Below are 27,377 nucleotides of genomic sequence, written 5' to 3' on the forward strand. Positions count from 1 at the left end.
CTGATATACTGGGAAGGGGGCTCCCTTCTCCCCTCAAAGAGCAAAAGGACCTGAAAGACCTCAAGTCAGTCAATTCTGCATGTTGAGCTTCTGCCTCCAGAATATCACTCTCAAATATGACTACGGTATGCAGGGGGCTCGGGCCATGGCACTGCGCTCACGTCGTGTTTTGATGTAAATAGTCTCACGGAGATCAGGTTCTGTTTACTGGGGACAGACTACATGACAGAGTGAAGAAAGGTGAGGGCTCAAACATGGAGAAGTTTCTTTCGCACTCATGTAACAGTCTGTGGAGCAGGCAGCTCTTCCCTCCGTGAATCCAGAACCCAAGCCCCTTCCATCTGTGGCTCCACCACCCCCAGGGCCTTACCATGACCCTCACGTAGCTAGAGTAACACATGGCCTTTTGGACAAACCCTAAACATTAAGCCAAAGTCATAGTCCTGGAATTAATTGAACGTTTTAGTCAGCTGGTCATCCAGCATGGTCCTGGTGAATGGTGGGGTGCTGCACTAGAAAGTTTTAATGACGAGGCTGAAGAGACCCAAGTACAGGGGTACCAGCCTGGGGAGCTTCAGGGTGGGGGCTGGCCTGGGGGATCCTGAGTTTCCTGGTGTGGCTCATAACAGTGTTCTGAGATCCCACAGAGGAGGCTGGAACTTTCACAACTCGTGGCTTTATCAGGGCCCACCTGTGTGTCCTGCAGGAAGACACTGCCCTGCGGCCCTCGGACCACCACCATGTCTCTGCCTGGCCTCTCTCGGCGCCTGGCGGGGTGCACCATGTGAGTGACGGTGTTGTTCCAACCAGCAGGACCCTGACTCACGTGCCTGGTGCCTGATGTCAGTGTTGCTGCTCGAGCTGCTTCTCTAAGTGCAGTTAACTCAGGGTAGCTGGTCTCTTGGCCGTTCTTATGATGGTTTTCAAGGGCGGGAAGAAAAACAGGAGTTGCAGTGAGAGACCAAAGATCTGGGTTAAGTGTGCTGGTGGGCGCTCCCAGACTTCATCTGCGGATTGGCAAGTGTGCCCACCCTGTGGCAGACCGTCTCAGTCCCTTTTACTGTGACCTTCAGGGACGCCCAGGGAGCTGGTGGGTGCCTTTTGCAGAGAATTAAGGTTCTGAGAGGATTTTGAAACCTGACAGGAATGACTGAAGCACAGGCCCGTCTGTGTGGGAACTGGGGAGTTCTGAGGCTGCCTTCCTTCCCACCCCACCCCCCACCCCCTCAGAGACGGAGGGCTGCCAAACCCGGCTCCCACACACCTCACCGAAAAGTCCCTGGCTCCCCTCCCAGCGCCTTGCGATTGACCTCATGAGGTGTGAGAAGGAGGAAAGGAATCTACATTTCAGATGAACCTTCCTTCCTCCTTTCTGAGAAACAGTCCAGGCCACCCGTGCCTGCCAGGTCATCGGCCGAGCTCCTCAGAGCCCAAGGCCCTCGCGGCTCGTCCAGCCGGGTTGAGAAGGGACCAGGGAGGCTGGGAGGGGGAGCCTGTATTAGTTTGCTGGGGCTGCTGTAACAAATGACCACAAACTTGGGCGGCTGAAAACAACAGAAATATATTCTCTCACAGTTCTGGAGGCTAGAAGTCCGAAATCAAGGTGTTGGCAGGGCCATGCTGTCTCTGAAGGTTCTAGAGAAGAATCTTTTCTTGCCTCTTCCAGCTTCTAGTGGCTGCCGGCAATCTTTGGCATTCCTTGGCTTGTGGCTGCATCACTCCAGTCTTCACATGACTGTCTTCCTTCTGTGTCTCTTCTCTTCTTGTAAGGACACCAGTCATATAGGATTAAGGGCCTACCCTACTCCAGTATGACCTCATCTTAACTAATTATATCTCTACCGACCCTATTTCCAATTAAGGTCACATTCTGAGGTTCCCAGTGAACGTGAATTTGCGGGGGATGCTGTTTGACCCATAACAGAGCCCCACCATCCAGCCTGTCCCCTCCCTTCGGGGCAGTCCCTTACCCTGTGCCGCATGTCCTGCCTTGCCCCTCCAGGCCTGAGGCAGGCCCAGGAGTGGTTTCCTAAAATTAAACAGCATCTCCTCACTCCAGGAAAGCCTGGCCCAACTGGGGGAGGTCAGAGAACCCGCATCTCCCTCAGGACAGGCGTCTACATGCCCAGTGGACACCCACTCCGAATTTTTTCCTGCTTTACAGGGATGCTTCAGGACCTCTTGGCTCCTGGCCAATCCCTTAGTGCTTCCTGAAGGGAAAGAGCCCTCCGAGCCTTCCATTGAGCCATCCCAGACCACGGTTCCCAGCCCCGCTCTGGGCCTAGCTTGGTGTCCTCTCCATGGGAGATGCTAAGGAAGGTCCCCAACATCTTCCTGACTGACCAGCCCCTTCCCCAGGGGAGCTGAGGTCCTCCTGCTCTGGAATCGGTGAAGGAGTGGTGAGTTCCTGGGCCTCTTGTAACCCGGCTGAATATTTTCCAGGTTACCTCACCAAACTCCTGCAAAACCACACCGCCTATGCCTGTGACGGGGACCATTTGACTCTCCAGTGCCCTCGGCATTCTACGATAAGTGTCCAGTCGGCATTTTACGGGCAAGATCACCAAGTGTGTAGTGCTCAGCAGCCTGCCTCCCAGAGGGAAGACAGCTCAACCTGTGTGGCACCCACCACATTGCAGGTATTGCCTTTTGTAGATGTTTTAAGAAGATAAAATGGTTCTCTCTCTCTCTCTCTCTCTCTCCCTCTGTCCCTCTCTCTCTGTATATATACTTATGATTATATAGTTCACTCGAAACAAACCTGATGCGCGAAAATCCCAATTTATACAAATCACCGATTTGGCGAGTGAGCTATTATTTGCTTCTCAAAAGGATTCTTTACCAAACAAGTCTAAATAGAATTCCTACTTCCTGGAGAGCTCCCTGAAAATACTTGCCGTATGAATTTATTCATAGGCGTACTCCTCCGTGCAGTGAAGCGAAGTACAGTCATGTTGGGCTTCAGCCTCTGGACCCACATCCCCCATCAGTACCCCAATAGAGAGAGAAAGCCTGTGGATTCTGTAGTGAAAACCACAAGGGTCTCTGTGAGGCGGACATCTGAGGTCATGATCAACTTCTTAGAGAACGCACTCCAGGAAGGGAAATATTGATAATTGTCTTTTGTGTTTTGATGGTTTGCTTCTCCAGTTGTAGATAATCATGTTATTCTTGTTTGGAGCAACTTTGGGCAGTCTCTGCTGATTCATCCTTCTACTGGGTAGCACCAGGAATTGGGGGTGAGGGTGCTGAGTCATTCTTTTTTTGGTTGGCATCAGGGAAAGATTTGGTATAGGAAAAGGTCAAAACTAATATTTCAATGATGATTTTAGACCACTCATGACTTTCAATTATCCAAGCAACTTCTGCTCTACTGTCCTTCGCTCCTCAACATTTATAGCTATTGGCCGAGATTATGGAATCACTTGGATTTTTTTAATGCCTCCAAAGTTCCATATGAATCCGTTGAAGTCAGTGTGGTTACAGCAGGGGACAAATTAGATGTGTGTTTGATTTTGTCTATCGTAGGAAATGTGGGTAAAGATAAATTTCCTAGGAGGACTAAGGAGAAATGGAATTAGCTTTAATGCTGTGTAGCTCTCCTTAAGGCCAAAAGAGGAGAAGCAAAAATACTGTGATCATGTAAGGATTTTTCTATTTCTCACACCATTTATTGCTTCCATTCCAAGCATCGTCATTTCTGGGTAGTCATGTTATTGGTGAAGACACCAACTTTTGAGTAGCCAAAAGAATATGTTTGAATGAATCCCCTGGACGTGGTTTCTATGCCCTGAGGAGAGACAGCATGTTGCTCCTGGAGGAGAGCAGTTCCTTTCCTTGTGCACCCCACCCTACCCCAATCCTTCCCCTTGGGTGCCACTCCAGGAGCCCTATCCCTGTTGGCTTGCCCCATGTGTCACCCCAACTGCCCTGCCCACCCATCCCTGGTACTCTGGCTGTCTGCTGCCCTCCTAGACACATAAAAAGAATGTTGGCCAGTGCCAACAGGGTGGAAGTGCCTACTTTGTGAAAGTATGAAGTCCTGGCACTTGGAGCTCCAATGCATGGGCACCACCCTCCTCCAGCATGGGGCCTGCCTCTGCCAGGCAGCCCTGGGGGAAGAGGATGTTCCCATAACCAGGCCAAGTTAGCATCTGTGAACACAATTCTGATGTTGTTGGAGGGTGTGTTTGCCAGAAACATCCCCGTGCACTGCTCTTTCATCCAGAGATCAAGAGATCCTTTACTTCTTGTCTGTTAGACTGGATTTGGGAGCTGAGGCAAGATGCTTCCTCAGAGGGAGGTTGCTTAATGTAGGCGAGAACAGGTTGAGATTGGCACGGGAGCACCTCAGCTGATCCAACCTGGGACTCAGTGCTCACAGGAAGTCCTCTCTGCACTTTGCAGCTGTAACACAGTTTGGAAACAGCCCTGCCTTGAGTTCCACTCTGTGGTTGTAACACGCAGAGCTCTCCAAGGACTGAGTCATTTCGTGATGACCTTTGGCCATGACAAAGTGCACCATCATCTGGGGGTCCTCGGGGTTTCTGTAAGCATTTTTCCTGATTTTATACACATCCGCTGGACCCCTAGGTGACAGGTGATACCTGGTAGGGCCAGCATCCCTCATGGAGATATTCCATGGGCCACCATGAGAACATGGTGACTCACGTAGTCTCGTGAATCTGCGCTAAATTCAGTCCAACCGTACTAAGTAGATTCTTGAGAACATTTTACTGGGCCTGGTGTCCTTTTTACCAAGTGTAGGACCTCTGTGTTGGTCATGGGCAGGGCTTGTTCCGTTAGGGAACTGGGAGAACAGCAGCGAGATGCTGGGTCTTTCTGTGGCTCGGCATAGGGTGGCCCCTGAGCTTCCAGAGAGCAGATTCATTCACGAAGGAGTGAGCTGCCTGGACAAAACCAGGTGAGAGAGAGAGATCTGAAGGAAAGCTTTTAAACCAGATGCTCAACAGAAAGCCTGAGTTTTCCACTAAGAAAATCGCTCCACAGGGAAGAAGTGGGTCCATGCCCTTGAGGTTGGCAAGGGCAGGAATCAGCTTTTTAGTTTTCTCTTGTTGGCCTGTGTTGGGGTTTGGGTCTCCAAGGCCTCCCCAAACGCTGAGCTCTCCTGTGGCCTGTGTCGGGCTGTTTCTAAGGATGGGGAGCTATGACTATGGTTCCTGCTCCCCACAGAGCTCTCTCAGTTTTCAAGTCAAGGGACCCCTCCTGGAAGGGGACCTCCAAGTCCCTTCCAGCCTGACACTCTAAGACATTCTGATCTTGCTCACATCCCCTGGAGACTCTGTGGTGTAGCTTTTGCCAAAACTATTAGCAGCGGTGCCACTTGAGGTGAATCCGAGGCTGCTTTTCTGACGGGGACCTGGCACTATTGGGTCAGGTTTCTTCATCTGGAAAGACAGGGAGACAGGGAGCCAACCTGCTCACCCACGTGCGTGTGCTTCCTTTCATCTTAGACACAGCTCATAGCAGCGCGAAGGTCTTCCGTGTGCACCCCAGGCCAGGCAGGCAGGTGTCCCTTCCTCCTCAGAGCCCAGAGCAGCCCGGGTGTGGGGTCTCACAGACACTGTGTGTGGTTTTCAAGCCTATCCCTTTTCTACCCTTTCATTTCAGAAGGTGCTGGATGAATGCCAGAACCAGCGGGCCTGCCACCTCCTAGTCAATAGCCGTGTTTTTGGACCTGACCTTTGTCCAGGGAGCAGTAAATACCTCCTGGTCTCCTTTAAATGCCAACCTAGTAAGTAACTTTCGAGGGGGACAGTGTGTTTGGGGTGTGGCTTCCCTGTGTCATTCATACCCCTGACAAAAATTCTCTGCCAATTGGCATTCATCTGACTTTGAAACTCTTAATAGAAATGTCGGGGCCCCGTCCTACCCAATTTTCTAGTTTGTGTGTATTTGTGTGTGTGTACACCCACATATCCATGTGCGTTCTTACAAATCCTTGAATTTTAAAAATCTTTCCTAATATGTAAAACTCAGCTGTACCGATGCTAAAAATAGCAGGGGTGGCAGGAGGCTGCCGGTGCTTTTCCTTAAAACGAGGAACCGGTTCTCCTTTTCAGAGGAGGTTTTGCTGAGGCTCACCTCCAGCTGAAGGGCGGCTTGCTCTTTCAAGGGGTGCAGTGGTGGCACGGTTGCCACCTGAGCCCAAGGTTTCAGATCTTCATGAACTGGCTTCTTCCCACTTCCATCTCCAGCAGGGGCTCCGTACACAGTATCTTTTCCTAAGGAGAAGAAAAGAGGAAGAGGGCCCAGCTGGAGCAACCTCTTTTAGTCTGATTCTTGCTCTGTTCTGCATTGACTTTGGCCATTTCTGACGCACATCAGTTTTGTGCGTCAGATTAACACATTGCGGGCCAAAAATAATTGCTCTCCAGCGAGTAGATCACACCTCCAGGCGTGGAGGGTCTGCCTAAGAGAAGCTGTAGGTAATTGCAGCGTTAGAGGTTCCTGGTAATCCTCGAAAACTTATGGAAAAGAAAGCAATGTTATAGCAACGACATTTAACCAAAACGTAAGGAATAATAATCTTTCAAATTCTGCGCTGCCACCCCAATGCCACTATTTTTGTTTTTTGCATTTTGTTCTCTGTTGGTTTCTGCCTCTGGAGCCCAGCATCGCCCCCATCACTGGTGGCCCAGATGCCAGAGGTGGGTGAGGCATTGGGCCACAGGTGTGTAACAGTCTCGAGTGCACATCTGCAGAGAAAGCCTTGGATCCTTCTGGCAAATATCCAGGCTTCTGGCTAAAAGCCTTTCCTTGCTAGGGCTCAGATACCTCAGAACTGCCCCAAGGCTCTGCTTCTGTACCGTGCCTTCAAATGTACATTCACACTCACACATACACCCACATACATACTCATTCACACACACATACTCACTATCGCACACTGATCACGCACGCACTTAGTCACTCATACATACATCCTATCACACCCATACAGTCTATTATACACATACCCACTGTCACACGCATACTTGCACGTACACACACTCACAAACACCCACAAGCAGGCCCGAACTTTGCAGAACGGCCTACCCCCACCCACTCCAGGATTCTCATCAGCTTCTGCCTCACTCAGTAGACTCAGGAAAATCACTTCTAGATCTCCATGTTCTTAGTCGCTTCCCTCCCACGGCTGAATCTCAAAAAATGGCCATGCCCTTGGCCACGCCCTTGACTACCTTAGCTTTGCCTTTTTATTCTCTTCCACCCTCCTTCCATGGTGAAAAAGATAACCCTTTAAAAGCAGCCCTCGTTCAAAATGTCAACAATTGGAGAATCTAAGTAGTGGGAATATAACTGTTTATGGTGAGATTCTCTCACATTTTCTGTATGTTGGAAATTTCTTCTAATAAAAAGTTGGGAAGGACTAGCTTCTAACAGAAGTAAAAAGGCCCTTGTGAAATTGGCAGAACCTTGGATAAGTCAGTGCTGGGCCACAGCCTTGTTACTGTGGCGTGTGGTTAGGTCTGTTTATAATTTCATTTCAGCAGACACTTACTAAGCACCTACTGTGCACAGGTGTTAGGCTAGGTGTTGGATATGAAGAGAACTCACATCTTGCAGAGGCTTCCTGGATGGCGGCTCCATCTTGGGCAGTTTCCAACGTTCCTTCATCCAGCGAGCATTTACTGAGATCTTCGCATAGCTGGTTCCTTCTCGTCCTGTAGGTCCTAGGCCAAATATCACCTTTCTCCGGAAAGACCATATCTGTGCAAAAACATCTAAAGAAGACCCCTGTGACCTTGGTACTGTGCAAGCAGCTCAAAGGAGGAACTGACCTCAGCAGGGCTTCAGGGAAGGCTTTCCTGGCAAGTGACGATGGAGCTGAGAACCGCAGGGGTTGGGATGGGTGCAGAAAGAGCACTCCATACAGGAGCCTGTGGCCAGAGTGGGCAGCGGGCTGGAGGGAGCAAGCAGGAGCTGGACCAGGACCCCGGGCCCTGACGGCCAGGGAGGGAGGTGGACTCTATCTGTGCACAGCATTTAAGCAGGGACGGTGCTCGGTTGGGGTTGTAAAGCCCCCTCTGGCTGCCCATGTATAACAGATTAGAGGGGCAGAGCCTTGTGTCTTAGTCTGTTTCAGCTGCTATAACAAAATACCATAGACTGGGTGGCTTGTAATCAACAGAAATTTATTTCTTTCAGTTCTGGAGGCTAGGAAGTCCAAGATCAAGGTGCCAGCAGGTTTGATGTCTGCTGAAGAGCCACTTCCTCATAGACGGCTGTCTTTTTGCTATAACCACACATGGCAGAAGGGGCAAGGGAGCTTTCTGCGGTCTCTTTTATAAAAAAGGACACTACTTCCATTCATGACCTAATCACCTCCCAAAGGCCCCACCTCCTAATGCGCTCACCTTGGGCATTAGAATTTCGATATATGAATTCTAGGGGGACACAAACACTCAGACCAGAGGACCTTGTGTAACCTGGGCATTGGTGACCTGAGGTGGACCTCTAGTTGGGGAGGTGGTGCCTATTGCTGCTGTGAAATAGAGGGGAAATTGAGGTTGTCCACACCCCTCCTGCCTCTTTTCCTGCAGCCCTCTCACCTCCTGAGGCTCTTCTCCTCCCTCCTCCCAGTTCCAGCCCCTGCCTGACACTGATTGTCAAAGGCTCCGCTGCTGCCTCCAGGGGTGCGTGGAGCCAGCTCTGATCATGAGATCCAGTGATGCGCATCTCTTCCCACCTCTGCCTGTGTGCAGTGAAATCTGCTGTGATGGGAGTATTTACACCAGGGAAACTGGCAAACGCTACAAATCAGGGCTTGTTTGTATGTTTGGTGTTTGGAGAGCTATTTCGCCAGCAGTCCTCACTGGAACCTTCTTTTGCCCAAGTGTGCACCATGCTTCACCTCCTCCCTAAACCTCATCCCTTTGGGGAATTTTGGTTTCAGTAAGGCTTCGGATTTAGGTTCATATCCCTGTCCACGTGTAGCTGCTGTGTGACCTTGGACAGTGTAGGGAAACTTTTCTGAGGCTCCATGACTCAACTGTAAAATGAAGATAAGGCACCTTCTGCATAGAGCTGTTATAAAGACTGTAAAAAACCAGTGCTGTGCGTAAAATGCTTAGCACAGGACCTGTCATGCGGTTGAACTCGGTAATTGATGGCTATTATTTCCAATAGGCAGACTAATTCTTGCTAAACATGTGAATGACTGAAAGGCAGTGATATATCAAGGATCGGAGGGATGTGATCTCCCCTGGGGGCAGGCAATAGCAGGGTGCACTGTCTGTAGAGAATTTAAAACCACAATAAAAGATAGCTGTCTGCTTGTTGATATCACCATGCACCAGATAATTGTAAATAACATCAGTAATAAATTATTCCCATCATGGCAGATCGCTCCTCCTGCCCACCTTTGAAAGGCCACTGCTTTATGCAAATGTCTGTGTTATTAAAAAGGAGTGGAGGGCCCACATCACTTGTGTCTGTTGTCCTTTAAGCAGAGTCATGTTCTGCCTCTGCCCAGGCTCCTGTCACTCTCCCCATCCCAAGCCACAGGGCTGTTGGCGACCCATTTCTGGAAGGCTGCCCATAGCTTTTCTAATCTGAAACCATTGAGCCTCTAACCCAGCCCTAAAACAAATTCTCATTCTCCAACAAAAGTAGCAATTATGTTAGTAATCCTGTTGTTGTTAGAATTCAGAAATGTCACTCTTAGGCGACAGTGAATTAGCACATTCCCAAAGAACCAAGTGACTCAACATCCCACAACAGTAACCCCAAGCACGTAATGTGACACTCACAGCCCCTCCATTCTGGGAGATGATTTGCCCATAATCTGGGGACAAATCACTGGAGGTTTGCGTGTGGGTGTTGGGTTAGTCTGGGTGAGTTTGGCGGGCATCAAGGCTACCTTGAATGAATGGGTTTTAATACACCAGAGAGATGGTGGCTAATAAATGCATTTCATGACATACCTTAAAAAAAATTCTTACAATTTAAAAAAAAAAAAGAAAGAAACCATTCCTGTTAAAGAAGTTTCCGATTTGCTGAGATAAGGCTGCGTTTTCATCCTGCCTTCTCTCGCCCTCCTTTTTGGCAAACTCTATCACTGGAAGGCATTCTTAACATTTTTGGTATTCTCCTGGTTGCAAGGGAGCCTGAGCTCTTTTGGTGTTTCTACCCGTGCCCTCTGTTTGGCATCAAAGACCATCGTTCACTCTGGGCCTTTGAAGTCAGGCAATATTTCAGTTGGTGGGATTTAGCATTTCCTCATAAAATGCACTGAAAAACTCATACCAGGGCGGATATGACTCACCAAAAGCAAACCCTCTGATGTCAGGGTCAGACTCAGTGTTCTTTTTATTTAGAAAAAGAAAACAAAACTTTTCTTGGCTCTAAATTTAAACTGTTATATTAAGATTCCAGTTAGTGGGTAAAGGGCAATTCAAAACATTTGCTTAGTTACCACTTCAACTTTTCCTCCTCTGATGGTTCCTTGTGTATGTTGGGATACTAGAGAGGGTGGGGATTTTCTGAGCATCTGTAACCTGGTTTCTGCTCCACACCTTTCATTAACCTCGAATGTTTCCGTCATCACATATTAAAGAACAGTGCCAAGATTACCAGCACCAAAGTTGATGGTAATCTTGAGATCCTAAAAAGTTTTCCTTCGTGCATGCCAACTGCTGCTTCTCAATTTAGGATAGAAAGGTGTGGGAATTTACAAGTTACTGAAAAGTAGAATTTATATTTGGAAATTATTTTCTTTCATGTTTTAAATTTGGGGCTTAAGCATCACCGATTCTAGGATACAAGGTCCCCAAAGGTCCCACCAGCCACCGTCACCCTAACGTTAACTGTTCAGGCCTTCCTGTAAGGCCTCAGGTGGGGACTTTCAAAGTGATTTGATTGCAACCCAGAGTAAGAAAAGTACTTGACATTTTGGCCCAGCATAACACACACACGACTGAAAAGTTTTTTAAAAATTATAACATAGTGTTTATCCTTCTTCACGTGATGCCTTTGATGTTTTCTAAACTATTCTTTATTTTTTAAAATTGCTGGTCACAATTCATTAAACTGATTTCATGAACCATGAATGGGCTTCGAATCACAATTTGAAAAACTTTGGCTTGAGGTTTATTAGGGACCTGGAATCAGCCTGCGCCTCCAATTCAGGAAAGAAGAGAAGTGAAAGATGGGTGCGTGTGCCTATGTGTGTCTGTGTGTGTGTGTGTGTCTGTGTGTCTGTGTGTGTGTGTGTGTGTGTGAAGGGGTGGGGAGTGGCCTACTTCTCCTTCCTCTTAACATACTCTTCCTCCCCATCCCAGGCAGCCCATGACAACCTGAGCAGTTCCTGTAATTTTGCTCTTGTTTGGCTGAAAGATAGTTGCATTTCAAAATAGAGAAAACTAGGACAGGAGGTGATAGAGTGGGGCTAGCATTTTTTCATGATTTTTCTTTTCAAAACATTGGGGGGTAGAGAGAGAACCACACATGCAAATAAATGGCCATGGTTCCCTTTATGTTTTGGTTTGCTTTGCTTTTGCAAAGGTTAAGTGGCAGGCTAGGAAAAGATATTTATAACATATAAGAGACAGAAGTTCACATCCAGAATATCTGAATCACTGCTGCAAACAGTTTCTAAAACTTAAAAACACAACATGCAAAGGATATGAAGAGCTGGTTCTCAGACAGGCTGTTTTGAGTATTAAATTCATTGATACATTTAAAGATCTTAGAAGAGGGCCTAGTTCAGAGGAAATGCTCACTAAATAGTAGCTATTGTTGTTTAAAAAATTTCTTTATTGAGGTATAATTTACAGAGCATAAAATTTGCCCATTTTGAGGTACAATTGAATGATTTTTAGTAAATGTGCTGAGTAATGAAATCATCACCACAGTCCAGCTATAGAATATTTCCATCATCTTAAAAAATTTCCCTGTGTCCATTTGCTGTCGTCCCTCTGTGTTCCCAGCTCTCAGCCTCAGGGAGCCACCAACCTTCATTCTGTCTCTATAGGTTTGCCTTTCCTGGATAGCTCAGTATAAATAGAATCATGCGCTATGTGTTTTTTTTGTGTCTGGAGTGTTAACTATTATTACTTTTAAAAATCAAATTGTTATTAAACATTTTTATTAATTGAATAGTTTTTTGGTTCACTCTTTAAGAAAAAGCAATAAACTATATTTTTTTCAGCAGTGCATTCATAATGTCAACTCTGTATGACATTGCAAAGGGAAATTTTACTATGGCACTTGGATTAAACAAACAAATTTTCACGAAATTCTCTGGGAACAAAGTACGACCTGGTTCAGATGGTCCTACCCTGGAACATCACGTCAGTCTGAGCATCACCTGCTCCCGGTGCACCAGATTGGGGGCAGGCTCTTCATATTTCTCTGAAGACCGACTCTTCACAGACTCCATGCCTTGTTTTTTCCCCTTTCCCAGCAAAGGAAATAATTTTGCTTTTTATATCATCTCTCTCTCTGTAAATATGTAAACCGGGTGCTAGAACATTAGGAAGTCGGGCGGTGAGGTTTAACTGGGCTCCCTCCAGAGGTTAATCTTCCATCAGGTAATTCATGGTCTTTACCTGTGTGGGTCCCAAGCCAACGTTTAGGGAAGGATTCCCTTCAATGAAGGAATGTGGGACCTCAAGTGGGGAGGGAGAGAAAGTTCCTTTACGGCCAGGACTTAGCGCAGCAAGCCCCGCCTGCCTCACCTGGCATCTCTCCTCCGTTTGCACCTTACTGCAACGCCTGGTCTGCGCTTGTCGATGGGTTCTTCCCACCCTCTCCCTGCAGACGGCTTTCTTCTCCAGGGTCAGAGACCCCCATGGGCGGGCAGGGCCCCCGTGACTGTCGCTTCTCAGGGGCGGCCCCAGGGGGATGAGCGGCCGGGATGTGGGCGGCGCTCTCGATTCCTTCCCAGGGAAGCTGATGGTGCCGCCGATTTTCGTTTCTGCTTCAGATGAATTAAAAAACAAAACCGTGTGTGAAGACGAAGAGCTGAAGCTGCACTGCCACGAATCCAAGTTTCTCAACATCTACTCCGCCACCTACGGCAGGAGGACCCAGGAGAGGGACGTCTGCGCCTCGGAAGCAGAGCGGCTCCCCCCCTTTGGTACGTGTTTTCAGGTGGTTCTAATTAGGGTGCTGCCTCCCCCCCATTTGTACGTGTTTTCAGGTGGCTCTAATTAGGGTGCTGGCTCCCCCTCTTTGTACGTGTTTTCAGGTGGCTCTAATTAGGGTGCTGGCTCCCCCAGGAAGGAAGCCACGCAGTGGCCAGTACGTGGATTAGAGGGGAAATCGAGGGCAGGGAGGAACCACCCACCACGGTCGGGCTCCTTCTGCCCCACATTCCTGAATCCATCTGTTGTTCAGTCATTCCACACTGCACAGTTATTGAGCACCTGCTGTATACAAGACCCTGTTTTAGGCATTGGGGAGTATTCAGTGACCAACACAGAGTCTGCGTGGCACAGACCTTCCAGCAGTGGATGAGGGGGCAATGAGAAAACAGATAGTAGGTGAGCTAATATGTCGTATTTCAGGTGCGGATAAGTGTGAGGAGAAGGAGGGGAAGGGAGAGAGGGAAGGCCAGGGGTGTGCTATAGAGAAGTGCGTTTCTATGGAGTGATGGGCAGGCTGCGTAGAAACTTGAAGGAGGAGAGAGAGTGAGCCTGCAGGTGCCTGGGGAAGGTGTCCAGGTGCGGGAAGAGCCGGCTCAAGGCCCCCAGACTGGACCGTAGCCAGCGTGCTCTGTGTCAAGAAGGGTTCAGCGAGTCGTTGTTCTCAGATGTCTGCAGTTTGGAGCTAAGAGATGATGGCTGAGAGTTGGGCCTGATAGCTCCACCCATCGAAGTCGTCCTGTGTTATTATTAGTCAGCGTTCTCCAGAGAAACATCACCAATAGGAGGTATACATATACATGTATATATCAGAATATATTATGTCTATATATGTAAAGAACGAGAGAGAGAGATTGATTTTAAGAAATTGGCTCACACAATTGTGGGGGCTGGCAAGTCTGAAATTTGCGGGGCAGGCCGGCAGGCTGGAAATTCAGGTAAGAGTCGATATTCGATCTTGAGTCTGAATTCCACAGGACAGCTGGCTGGAAACCCAGGTAGAATTTCTATGTTACAGCCTTGAAAAAATTCCTTTTTCCGGAAACTTCAGTCTGTGCTTTAAGGCCTTCAGCTGATTGCTTGAGGCCCACCCACATTGTGGAGAGTGATCTGCTTTATTGAAAGTCTACTTATTTATTGTTAGTCATATCTTAAAAATACCTTCACAGCCACACCTAGACTGGTGTTTGACCAAACAAGCCACCATGGCCCAGCCAGAATGATACATACAATTAACCATTACGCACCCCACTCTGTGATGAAACAGCCCGATCGCCACCCCCTATATTACCAGACAGAACAGACCCAGCTGTGAAACAGGCCGAGGAGTTGCTCTTTATTCATCAAAATCTAAAATGAGCTCCTTCAGGTATTAAATTGCTACAATTTATTTATGGATCACATGTGAAATTAAACATTAATTTTAAAAAGAAACTCATATGTAAGTAAGATCTTGGATCTGAAAAGAAGAACATAACGTAACCTAACTGCCCAGGGAAAGTCTCAGGCAAGACTGGAGAGAGAACAAGAAAGCAGTTCACAAAGGACCGTGTGCCACCAAGGCCCCTCGCCCAGCGTTCTGGGAAGGAAATCCCTTCTGTTGAGGGTGGCAGAGGGTCTTGAAGGGCAGCCCTGGCAGACACAAAGGCAGGCCGAAGTGGGCATCTAGCTGCTCTTAATTAGATCTGGGGGAGAGGGCTCCCGTCTTAACAGGCTCGGCTGCCAAACGGGGCGGAGAGGCACTTGTGAGGGTGGCTCCCCATTGTCAATGGCACATCCTCTGCCCTGTGCCCCAGAGAGTGACCTGTGAGTTCCTGAAACTCCATTCTCCCTCTCACATAACACCTGCGTGTGTGCAGAGTGTCTCCACCACCTCCTCCCTTATTCCTGCTCCTGCGTGAGGTCAAGGGACCATTGCCTGGTCATCCATGAGTCTCCCTTGGGTGGCCAGAGGCATCCTTCCGAAAGGCAAATCTGATCACTGCCCTTCCAGCTCCCCATATTCTCTGGTCTCCTTGGCTGGATAAGGGACCCTTGGTGATCTGACGCATTTCTGCAAAAAGGCACTTTGCTTTTTAATATAGGGACAGGGCACCCCAGTTCTCAGGCTTACTAAAGCTCACTTAGCCACATGGGTTTTGGGAGGCAGCAATAAGTAACATCTATTTCAGCTGTTCTTTTGAGCAGAAGTGGGCTAGCCAAGTAGGTAGTTGTGTATGTAGACAAATGATTGACTTTCGGAAGCTCGCCGCCTTACTTCCCTGGAAAGTTGGATGGGAGTTGGGTTTAAAGGGAAAAGTAATCAGCCAAAGAAAACGCTAGCAGACACCATGGCTAAAAGACAGGTTTCCATAGAGAGTTCGAGAAATCCTCGGATCAGCCAGCTGTTGTAATGCCGTGAATGACCCTTGTTGACGCGGGAAAGGTCTGTGAATGGAAGACAGTGCCCCTTGCTTAGCTGTTCAATTTTAAAAGCTTGAGCCCTGGTGAAGTCACAAAAACGACCTGCTCGTCTTTCTTCCCCCCTCCCGCCCTCACAGTCAAGTTCTGTCCGTTGCCCCTTGAGTACGCCTGAGGCTGAGGATCCAGCTCTTCACTGCCTTCATGAGCCACTGCCAAAATGCCAGAGACCCTTGGCCCTGTGCTTTGCAGTGGGAAGAGGCTCAAAGGGAAGATGAAAGGGCCCTTGAGAGTGCCCGGTCATCTCATCATCTTGAGAATGCCCATTCATCTCACGCCCCAGCCTCACGCGGAAGCCTTGACTCTGTTCTCACCTTTCAGGTTAGTGCTCAAGGCAGAACCGTGCCTGCATGCTAAATACAAACCATTGGCTGCCCACGCTGACACATTTTTCTCCATCTAACCGAATGCTAAGAAATCGTTCACTCCTTGGCCCAAGTAGACCGTACATGAAGGCTTTAAACTGCACCTGGCCTGTTTGCCCCACAAAATCATGGGTTTATCCCTCTTGTATAAACACACTTTAATATCACCCACTTTAAAAAGCACACTCTTTTGACCCTCTGTCTCCCACTGGCTACCCATGCACTCCCTCTGCAAGTCCTGTGGGCTCCCTGCACCGAGTATTTCTGATCCAACCACTCTGCTCCTAGCCCACTCCCGGCTTCTCTCACCTGGACCATCCGGCTGCCTCCTGACTGGTCTCCTGGCCTCCCTTTGCCCTGATTCCCTGCCCTCGGTTTCTTCTTCACTTAGCAGCCAGAGGCATTTTATTTCAGTTAAATCAGATCACATCACCTCCCTCCACCCCTGGCCTTCTGCTTTGTCCATTGTAATTAGAATAAGTCCCGTCTCCCAGCTGTGATCCTGCCCCTCTCTCTCCTTCCCTCGCTGTCTCTGGAGCACTCCAGACTCGTTCATACACTGGGCCCTTGGCACAAGCTCTTCCTTTGGCCTGGAATGTTCTCACCCCATGTCTCTGTGTGGCCGGCTCCGACTCGTCATTAGGGAATCAACTCAGATGTCATCTCAGAGAGGTTTACCTGGGCACCCTGCCAGCACGGCACCTCATCCCTGCAGTCCCCTCTCCAACTGTCCCCTGTTTGATTATCTTCATGACATGGAAATAGTCACTTATGTGCATATGGTCTATCTCCCAGGAGAAAGTAAGCACCACAGAGACGGTGTCTGTCCCTTTCCTGGGGAATTTCCGGCAGTGCCCGGCACAGAGTAGGGGCCCATGTGAATATGAGTGAGATGTGTGATGAATCAGAGCCCCTCAAAGTGAGGTGCCCACACTGGGCTCCTGCGGGTGGAGGGACGCCAGCCTGGAATGTGGACCTGGTCTTGTCACGGCTTCCAACCTCTCAGGAGATGCTGGAGATCCAGACTATTTTTAAAAACGTGAAACGTTCCAACTTTTGAAGCACCGTATGAGCCAAGCAAAACATGCCTACAGGCCACATCCGGTCCCCAGCTGCCAGTGTGTGATCTCTGCACCGAGTTCCCAGTTGTTACTGCAGCTCGGCTGCAGCGCTTTGAAGGGGAAAGGGCTCTTTCTTCTTAACCCTAGAACCTGGCAGGAGCTGGGAGGATAGTTGCCTGAGGTCCGAGTGGTGGGCTCGCACCCACTCGTGCGCCTCTGAAAGGTGGCATGTGTACTTTTGCTCTTGCACGTAAGCTGAAGTCTGGTGAAACCCCATATCCTGCAGACTCTGGTACCCCATTGGAGCACACGCGGTGAGGACCAGCTGGGCCTCGGTGAAGCTCTCCGGTCAGGAACCACAGCCCAGCGTGGCTTTAGCTCTCAGATACGGAGGGAGAGCATTTCCAGTTCTTTCTAAAAGATAATTGTTATGATTATTGTCATCACTCTGCACAAGCACCATAATAACATTTAACGGAGATAAGAAAAAGATTCAACCACAAATTTTACCCATCAATTGAAAAGAGTTTTCTTTTTTAGAATGTTTTCCAAGCCCTGGTGGATGAGCATAGAACAATTTTTACATAATAGCAATTCTAAAGCAGATATATTTGAATTCTGCTTTTAACTTTACATCATGGGTGTTTTTCCACATGGCCCGCAAAATCCTAACAAGGTCAATCACTTCCTAATAGCTTGTTGAAAGGATATATCCGTAATGTACTTAACCATTCCTGGTGGCTGGAGTATTTCTGATCTTCAAATATTGCAAATAATGTATAATGAACTTGTGCTTGTAGCTTTTTCTTTCTTCTGGATTATTTCCTTGGGATAAATTCCCAGAAGTTTTATATCAAAAGAGGGCATGGGCTTGTTTACAATTCTTCATACGTATCACCAGAGTTCTTTCCAAAAACTTTTTGTACCAATTTATATGCGTAAACTGATGTACGACTGTGGGTTTCCTGCAGCGTTGGAGAGTTATGTATGATTTTTCTTCATGTTTCCAATTTAGTAGTTATAAAATAGTCTTGCTGTATATTTTTATTTTCCTTGCTTTGAATATTAATGACCTTGGACATTTCCCATGTTTTTGTGGTTATTGTATTTGCACACATTGTCTCTCAAGCCTTTGTCCTTTTCTTTCTGTTGAGATCTTTATTTTTTATTTATTTATTTATTTTTATTTTTATTTTTGGTGATGAAGATTGGCTCTGAACTAACATCTGTTGCCAAACCTCCTCTTTTTGCTGAGAAAGGTTAGCCCTGAGCTAACATCTGTGTCCTTCTTCCTCTATTTTGTATGTGGGATGCCGCCACACATGGCTTGATGAGTGTTGCATATGTCTGCGCCCAAGATTTGAACCCACGAACCCAAGGCCGCGAAAGTGGAGCACACAAACTTAACTACTAGTAACTAACTGGCCCCTGGCATCTTTATTTTTTCCACAAATTTTTACGAGCTCGTGACACAGTAGAGATATTAACCCTTTATGCTTTTTCTGCTGTCAGTCTCCCACCCCACAGTATCTTTTTTCTGAACTTACAATTGGGTTTGTTACATAGGGTTGCTTGCTTTTTTGATTCTGTGTACTTCGTATGCAGGATAAATTCAAGAGGTAGAGACTGAGTGGTGGTGGAGAGGGGGACACCTCTGGTGGAAGTCGGGGTGTGTGTCCCAACTTCATGACCCCCCAAGTCATGATGTGACGCCTTCATGCTCTTGCAGCACCCTCAGGGCTGCCCGAGGCCTGGCTGTCAGTACCAGCTCCCACTGGGTATTCCCAAGGTGTTGGATGCTCACGCCTGTCCTCAGCAAGGCCTCCAAGTCTGGGCCCAGAGGAGGGCCGACAGAGCCTCCACGTTCTATGTGCGATGCCCTAAGCTGGTCTCATCTGGAATGTACCAGGGCAGGCGAGGCTATGGCGAGGCATTGGTCACACATCATGCCCTGGCCTTGAACAGTACTTCCCAGCCATTTCCCCATCATCACACACAGAAAATTACATTTATATGGTGCAGTGGGCTAAAGGGAGGTGCTGCCCAATGCCAAAATCAATGGCTGGGGGGCAGCCTGGGGGCCAGAGAGGAAACATCCAGCATACCTGTGTCCATTCACTGTTGAGGTTGGGAAGTCCTGCCCTGAACATGCACTTGCCCGCTGGGTGCAAAGGTGACAGATGCTGGGCTTCTCTTCAAGGCCGTAGACTCACTAACACACTCCTTTGGGTCCTCCCAACTTATGCCCAAAGCCCACTCCCACATTTTTAGGATTTTTTACCCCAGCAACCCACTTCTAAGTATCAAAATGTGTATATGTTTTCTGTTGCTATGTAGTGAAATATTTCCAAATTTAATGGCTTAAAATGGAAACGAATGTTTATTACCTAAGTTTCTGTGGGGCAGAGATTCTGGGGTAGCTTAGTTGGGCAGGTCTTGCTTAGGGTCTCACGGGGTCTGATGAGGTTGCAGTTGGGACGTTGGCTGGGGCTGAAGTCATCTGAGGGCTGGGCTTCCAAGGTGACTCACTCATGTGGCAGGCAAGTCGGTGCTGGTTGTTGGTGGGAGGACTTGGTTCTCCCCACATGGGTCTCTTGAGTGTCCTCATGACATGGCAGCTGGCTTCTCCCAGAGCAAGCGATGCACAAGAGCAAATGGAAGCCACACACCATCACTCTGCCATAGTCTATGGGTCACACAGACAAGCTCTGATTTGTTGAGGAAGGAGCCTACACAAGGGTGTGAATTCCAGGAGGTGGAGATCATTGGGGGCCATCTTGAAGGCTGTTATGGGCTGAATTGTCTCCCCCTAAAATTCCTATTTTGAAGTCCTAACCCCCAGGACCACAGAATGACCATATTTGGAGATAGGGTTTTTAAAGAGGTGACTAAGTTAAATTGAGGTCATATGGGTGGGCCCTAATCTAATATGAGTCGTGTCCTTATCAGAAGAGGAAATCAGGACACAGATACACACAGAGGGAAGACCATGTGAAGACACAGGGAGAGGATGACCATTTGCAAGGCAAGGAGAGAGGCCTCTGAAGGAACCAGCCCTCCTGACACCTTGGACTTCTAGCTTCCAGAACTGAGAGAAAACAAATTTCTGTTGTTTAAGCCACCCAGTTTGTGGTGCTTGTTACGACAACCCTAGCAAACTAATACAAAGGCTGACCACCACACCCATCAAATAAAAATGAAGAGTGGCAAGACTGATGACCAAGCCAGCTATGAGACCGAGTTCAAAAAGTGACATCTTACTGTCAGCAAGTTCAAATAAAGATAGATCTGGTGTCTTATCTCGAGGGTCCTGACCCAAAGGCATTTCTGAAAGATCTTCTAGCAAGTCAGATCCGTCAGAACTCATGCCTCATCTGGTGGAAGACAAACTGACAGCAAGATATGAAAGTGATGGATCATTATTGGCTCCAAATGAACACCAGAGAAGCAGCATCTTAACCTGAGAAAGAAGTGAACCTTCCCACAGACCTGGGCATGCACTTCGGAAAGCAGGGCTTCAGAAAGTTCCCCTGGCTGGGCGTCCGCCGTGCCACGTCATTTCCTGCTGCAGTTACATTTCTGAGTGGGTTCCAGGGATTCTATTTCCTTACTAAGAGAGTGAGAAAACCACACAATGGGCCTCAAGGGCTGGGCTAAGCCCATCCCAAGGCCAAGTGTGGACAGGCCAGGACTTTTCAGCCAAAGATCAAGGTGCCGGGGGCTCCCACTGCCGAGACAGTCACTTAGGAGCAGCCAGCCTAATTATCTAAATAAACGCAGGTTGTAAAGAGTGATTAACTTCAGTTTCATGTTAAACGGTGGCCAAAAACATAAAAATTAAATGGTTGAATATCTTGTTATCACAGGTTTTGGGGTGGAGGGTAGTTTGCCAGGGAGAGAGGGTGCAAACAAAATCAGCCTGGGAGGGAAATAACCACTTAAAAAAAAAACTCCTGCAAATGGTTCAGAGCTCAGTGTCAACAAGGAAATGGTCAGACCTGAATCAGACCTGGATTACTTTGGGCCTCTTCCTGAAAACACATTGTGAGTTCTTTACTCTCACCAAGATAAATTCTTTCACTCCCAGAGTAATTTACAAGTGCAAAAGCATGCTTCTGTAAATCACCTTGGTCACAAGACCTCCTGAGTGAAAGAGGGCTGTGGTCTTATACATGGGAGTCTTTTTTTTTTTTGGTGAGGAAGATCGACCCTGAGCCAACATCCATTGCCAATCTTCCTCTTTTTGCTTGAGGAAGATTGTCGCTGAGCTAACATCTGTGCCAGTCTTCCTCTATTTTGCATGTGGGATGCCGCCACAGCATGGCCAACGAGTGGTGTGCAGGTCCACGCCCGAGATCTGAACCCGCGAACCCTGGGCCACCCACACGGGGCACGTGAACCCAACGATTATGCCACCATGCCAGCCCCTCTTTTTTTTTTCCTTCCTCTGTTAGCCTTCAAGAATATGGTTAGGCACTTGTCCTAAGAAAACAGAAGGTTTCTAGGGCACTCTCCTACAATTCTGGCAGGAGCGTAAATTGGCACAACTTTTCTGGATAACTGTTGGGCGGTGTGTATCAAAAGCCTTAATATTTTGAAAAACCTTTGACAAAGCAATCTACTTCCAAGAATTCCTGTGGAAATGATCATGCTTGTGTGCAAAGATTTAGCTATAAGGATGTTCCATGTAGAATTGTTTATAATATTAAAAAGTGGAAATCATCTGACTGTCTGCTGAGAGGATATTGTAAATAGAGCTGGTGCATCCATAAAATGAGAAACTATGCAGCTCTTTAAAATGATGCTTATGTTAAAACTTTCACAAGTATATTAATAAATGGGAAAAAGTAGCATACAAAGTAATATGTATAGGATCCCATTGAGGGGGAAGGGCATTTATACGTAGAAAAGTGACTAGAAGGATGTTCTTTAAAGGTAAGTAGTTTTTTTCCTTGATAGGGGGATTTACTGGGGATTTTTATTTTCCTAGTTTTGGCGTATCTTTGTTTTTCAAGAGTCAACTATGAACATGTATTTATTTTGTAACAGAAAGAACAATAATAGTTATGTTTTAAAACATCAGACTTCTAACAATAATTCCATAATTCAGACTGTTACTTCTTCCCAATGCAGGTAGCTTATACAGAAATCATACATCCCATTCTCAGATCTCTTGAGAATTAAGAGTTTTTTTTTCAAGTGATAAACATGCTCAGTAAGAACCCCAAATAATAATGAGGATCTTAAAGACAGCAAAAATATCCCAAAAATCAACCCTGTGCATCCAAAAAAATAATAAAAAAATAAACTAGAAGAAAATTCAAAGGATATATCTTTACTCCTAGATAAACTTTCTGGGGCAAATTGAGTTATATAAAAGAATAGTTTATTATGACATTGCAGAAAATTTTACAGTTCTGAAAAAATTGCCTCGGAGACCCTCACATTCAAAAGCTGTCTTCTATCCAGACATGAATTTTATTTTACATTTTAAGAAAGTTTATTTTTTACTTTCATTTTAAAGCAATGTAAACTCACAAAAACTTGGAAAGTATCTTAAAATTGATAGGGGGAAAATTTTTTTAAAAAGCCCGCCTCTTTCCTGTCAGCCAAAAATATCCTGCTACCATCTGGGCAATTCTCCTTCCAATGTTCTTTTTTTTTTTTTTCTATATGCAGGTTTTGGGCTTTAATACTTAGTTCTCATCATACCATACCATATATGCTTGTTTTCACTTAACAGGACCAAAGAAGGCATATAATTTAGATGGTAAATTGTCCAAGTCCCAGAGGCCTTTTTCAACAGTACGATTTTCCCATATAACACAAAGTGGCCTGACATGGTAATGGTAACTGACATACATTGGGCACTGGCATTGGACACCCTACATGCAGCGTTTTATGTAATAGTCATGCCAACCAACTAGTCAGCTCCTCGTATCTTCATTGGCCAACTGAGGAAATGGGCTTAGCAAGGCGACTAATGTGCGCACTGCTCCGTCCTGCTCCTCGCAGCTGCCACAGGCAGAGGGCCTTCTGGAATCTTAACCACCGCAGATTTTTCGTTCTAGCTTAGAGACAGCTGGTGAGAAAAGCTCAAGTTTATGTGGACTTTGACTTCAGCAGTTGCCTCGTACAAATCTCACAGAAATACAGTGAAAAAGGTATTCCTCGTGTCACACAGGGGAGGAACACAGAGTCTCAGTGAGTTGAATAGTACCAGGTGCTGGGTGAACCACAGGGAAGGGCCCAACCCCTTGCCCTCCAGGGACTCTCAGTCTGATGAGGGATGCAGGCACAAAAGCAGCTTTCATAACACAATGTGGGAGCGTCATGACCCTCCCCGCAAGCCCAGCTCCAGGCACAGCCCTCTCTGCAGGGCGTCCCCCTCTGGGTTCTGGAAACCACTGCCCTTGCCCTTCAGGCTTGGGATGGTAGCATCTCTCTGCTTCTTCTAGCCCGGGGCTCCTGCACCGTCCTTTGAGATGTTGTACCTCCCACTCGCACCTCTGTAAAGTCCATTTATTAAGCCCTCTTTACGTTGCCCACTTGAGCCACGGGTGGCCTGTGGGGACCCTGGCGATGCCCACTGCTCACTCTACTACTTGTCACTCTTCACAAAGATGTGCCTGACACTGCTGGCTCTTGCTATAGACGGGCACTTAAAACATTTCATTAGAGCTCTGTTGGCTTCTTGATCTGGTCTGTTTACCTTTCTTTCATTTGTGAGGACCCACCCAATTAGGTCCAGCAAGATGCATCTTTTAGACTCGAGTATTCAGAAGCAGTCAGAGAAAAGATAGACCAATTCCAATCCCAGAGTGAGTTGCTGAGAAAAGCTGATCAGGGACCAACAGAAGGATGACAACTCCCTGAGTTCCCGAGAGGCGGCTTTTCTCAGCGTAGATTCAAACTCATGGATCAGGCACTCCAACAAAAAAACCGCATTCTAAGTCCAGATATATGAGATGTTTGCATTACCTGGTGTCCATTTCAGCCCACTGATTCGTTCCTTAAATACAGCATTGTTGATTGCCTACCGTGTGCCCACAATACCCAATTGTCAGATATTGTGGAATAGTACTTACAAAAGTAAATCAGAACCTTCATGAATATATTCAAATCAAGTGATTTTATAAGATTCCTCACCATTTGTTGAGATATATATATTACATACATTTATACCTTTAAATATATAACATAAAAATATATACATTTATGTTTGCACATATACACATATAAATGTATATATGGTCCATATATATGTGGTCCATACATATACATATATATGTAAATATATAATATATACATATTATATAAATGAATATTATTATACATATAGTATATGTATTTAATTGTCCTTTCCTCAAGAGCATCATTTTTCCAACTTTTTAGTGTTTAGCCATAGATCCTTCCTTTCAACTGGACTCTGTCCCAAATCTCTAATTAATATAAGAGCTAAAGGTGGAGCTTCCTGAGACATGAGCTTTCCTGCCTTTCTCTCCTTGCAAGGTCCCTGGGGTACCTCCTCAGAGCCCCGGGGCTCCCTGAACGCAGTTTGAATGCCAGTGCTCTCGGAAAAGGAGCTACCATTTACTCACTGAGAGCTGCTTGGGTCGGACGCTGTGCTCACCCATCTGACCACATGTTTAGCCCTTGTCTCTGCATGTCAGCCTTTTAGGTTAGCTGAGCCTTGAATTCGTCTCTTACTTGGAGGTCTCACTTCTCTTTTTCTGAGCCTTTTCTCAGCAGACTCCTTGGTCTGTGATTTCAGCCCTAATCTGTCTTCTGAGAAGGCACCTTTGGCTTCTCGTTCTTCTTCCATGAGGCCCGCTGAGCATCACCCTGACTTGTCGTCCTCATCACCCACCACATGTGCTCTGTCCACGAGTGGCTGACCCTGCTGGAAGAAATTCAGGTCCCCTATTACCTCAGACCCATTAAATTCCTCCTCACCCCATAGCAAGGGGCTCGCTCTTACAGAACCACAGAGACTCTCCTCCCTTGGTGATTTTTTTACTCCACAAGCAATGGTATGCCCTTGCCCTTCCACATCCTTCCAGAGCCCAACCCGCTTTCTCCCATGGACCATTCTGAAACCCTCAGACAAATACATCAGATGCACACTTCTTCCTCCTTGTTGACTTTCCCCTCCTCTGACCTTCCACGTCTTGTTTTCCTCTAGCTGGACCACATCTTTTACATGCGCCAACTATTCTGCACACCTGAAACTTGCCTTACGTCAATCACTGATAGTCTCCCTTAAGAACCTTCCCGTTGGGGCCGGCCCCGTGGCTTAGCGGTTAAGTGCGCGCGCTCCGCTGCTGGCGGCCCGGGTTTGGATCCTGGGCGGGCAGCAATGCGCTGCTTCTCCGGCCATGCTGAGGCCGCGTCCCACATGCAGCAGCTGGAATGGATGGGCAACTGCGACATGCAACTATCTGCTGGGGCTTTGGGGGAAAAATAAATAAATAAAATCTTTAAAAAAAAAAGAACCTTCTCGCTCTAATCCCCCTGTCCTGGCTCCTCATGTCCTGTCTCCTGGAGCGAACTGTCAGGATTCAGAGCCCCTATTTCTTCTTCGCCATGGCCCAGTCTCTTATCATCTCTGTTCTAGCAAATTGTTTGAGCCCATGATTCTCCCAATCTTTTCCTATTCTTGTCTAGGTAGGGAAATCATATTTAAGGGCCTAGTCTTTAATGTCAACCAGATAAGGGTCTAGAGCCCACACTGTCACTAAGCAGCAAGACTGTGAGCAAGTTGCATAACCTTGCTAAGCATTAGTCAAGGTAATTAACATTAGCTGTTATAACAAACAACTCAGTGGCTTAACCGAGGGAAGGTTGTTTCCTGCTCACATCACAGTCCAGTGGGGCTTGGGCGGTTCTCCTGGGCAGCCCTCCTCCAGGCAGTGACTCAGGGATCCAGGCTTCCTCCGCCTCGTGAGGCTTCAGCATAAACAGAGATGGAGCATCACCACAGTTGTACTATTAGGAGTCGACTCTGGCAGCATTGTTTGAATTGATCACCCTGAGGAGACTAAAGGAGAAAAGAATGGACGTGGGACTGTTGATTTTACTGTTGTTCTCGACTCCTACCAGTCTCTTTCCCTGTGTTCAAGTTTTTACCAGATGTCACTGCTTCCTCTATGCCCCTACGAGACTTTTCTGGATCAATATGCCCACAAACAAATATTTATATTATTTCCTGTGGCATTATTATTACCTGACTCCTTGCCTCCAACATCTCTGGTCTTCATTTAACTTAAAAGGATTCTAGGAGAAAAGTCTTCTTGAAAAAAGGCCTTAATAATCCATTTTTTATTTTTAAATTCTTTTATATATTTGATGTACACAAAATAATCTGTGTAATACTTATGCAAATTGTAAAGCAGAATATATAATGCTTTACACCCCAAAGAACTAGAATCCTGCAAATAACTTGCCTCTCTACTCCCCTGTCCCAGCGCCCTGTCCCTCCCAGTGACAGCCACTATCCTGAGATTTGTGTTTATTCCTTTCCCTTTTTCGTATTTGTTTTATTCCACAGGTATGTATGTTACATACATACTTATTTTTTTAATATTTCTTTTCCTTTTTTGGCTAATAAAAGTGGTGTCTAACTGCACGTAATTTTCTGGGACTAGCTTTTTTTTTTTTTTTTTTTTTTGGTGAGGAAGATTTGCCCTGAGCTAACATCTATTGGCAGTCTTCTTCTTTTTCGCTTGAGGAAGATCAGCCCTGAGCCAACACCTGTGCTAGTCCTCCTCCACTTCATGTGTGGGATGCCTCCACAGCATGGCTGACGAGCAGAGCAGGTACACGCCCGGGATCTGAACCCACAAACCCGGGCCGCGCTGCGCACGCGGAACTTGAACCACTTGGCCACAGGGCTGGCCCCTGGGACGAGAGTTTTTCAGTCAACACTGTTTCAATGGTCAATCCATATTGTTGTGTGTAGCTGTGGTCCATTCATTTGTGCTGTTGAATGACACTGCATACTTTATCCATTCTCATGACAATGGGCATTTGCGTTGTTTCCAGGTTTTTGCTGGTAAGAACTGTGCTTCTCTGAGCAATTTTGTACGTGTTTCCTGGTGGGCATGTATGTAAAAGCTTCTCTAAAGTACAGGTCTACAATCCCTTATCACAATTCTGAAAACCAAAAAGCTCTGAGAAACCAAGAGTTTTGAAAAAATTCATGTGGCAGAAAAATCTGATCCAACCAGAACTGACAAGAAGTTTCAATTAATCTTCATTTATCTCACTTAATATGCATATTTGCATGTTTCACTGGGGAAATAACAATGTGTTTGACTATGGGTCTCCACCCTAATGCATAGGATTACCTCTCTAAAATCGGAAGAATTGTGAATTCT

At 46.9% G+C, this 27,377-nt stretch overlaps 1 protein-coding gene across 1 annotated transcript in view; it reads left to right on the forward strand.

Annotated features, from left to right (window-relative positions):
• Nucleotides 1-483: 483 nt before the first annotated feature.
• EVA1C (eva-1 homolog C) overlaps nucleotides 484-27,377 on the forward strand; it is a 51,494-nt gene continuing 24,600 nt past the window's right edge. Inside the window, exons 1-4 of the mRNA XM_058570619.1 lie at nucleotides 484-499; nucleotides 2,443-2,639; nucleotides 5,632-5,755; nucleotides 12,953-13,105. Of these exons, the coding sequence (XP_058426602.1) occupies nucleotides 484-499; nucleotides 2,443-2,639; nucleotides 5,632-5,755; nucleotides 12,953-13,105 (490 nt within the window). The remainder of the gene's footprint in view (nucleotides 500-2,442; nucleotides 2,640-5,631; nucleotides 5,756-12,952; nucleotides 13,106-27,377) is intronic.

Source organism: Diceros bicornis, chromosome 27 (assembly GCF_020826845.1).
Source record: "Diceros bicornis minor isolate mBicDic1 chromosome 27, mDicBic1.mat.cur, whole genome shotgun sequence".
Classification (NCBI taxonomy): domain Eukaryota; kingdom Metazoa; phylum Chordata; class Mammalia; order Perissodactyla; family Rhinocerotidae; genus Diceros; species Diceros bicornis.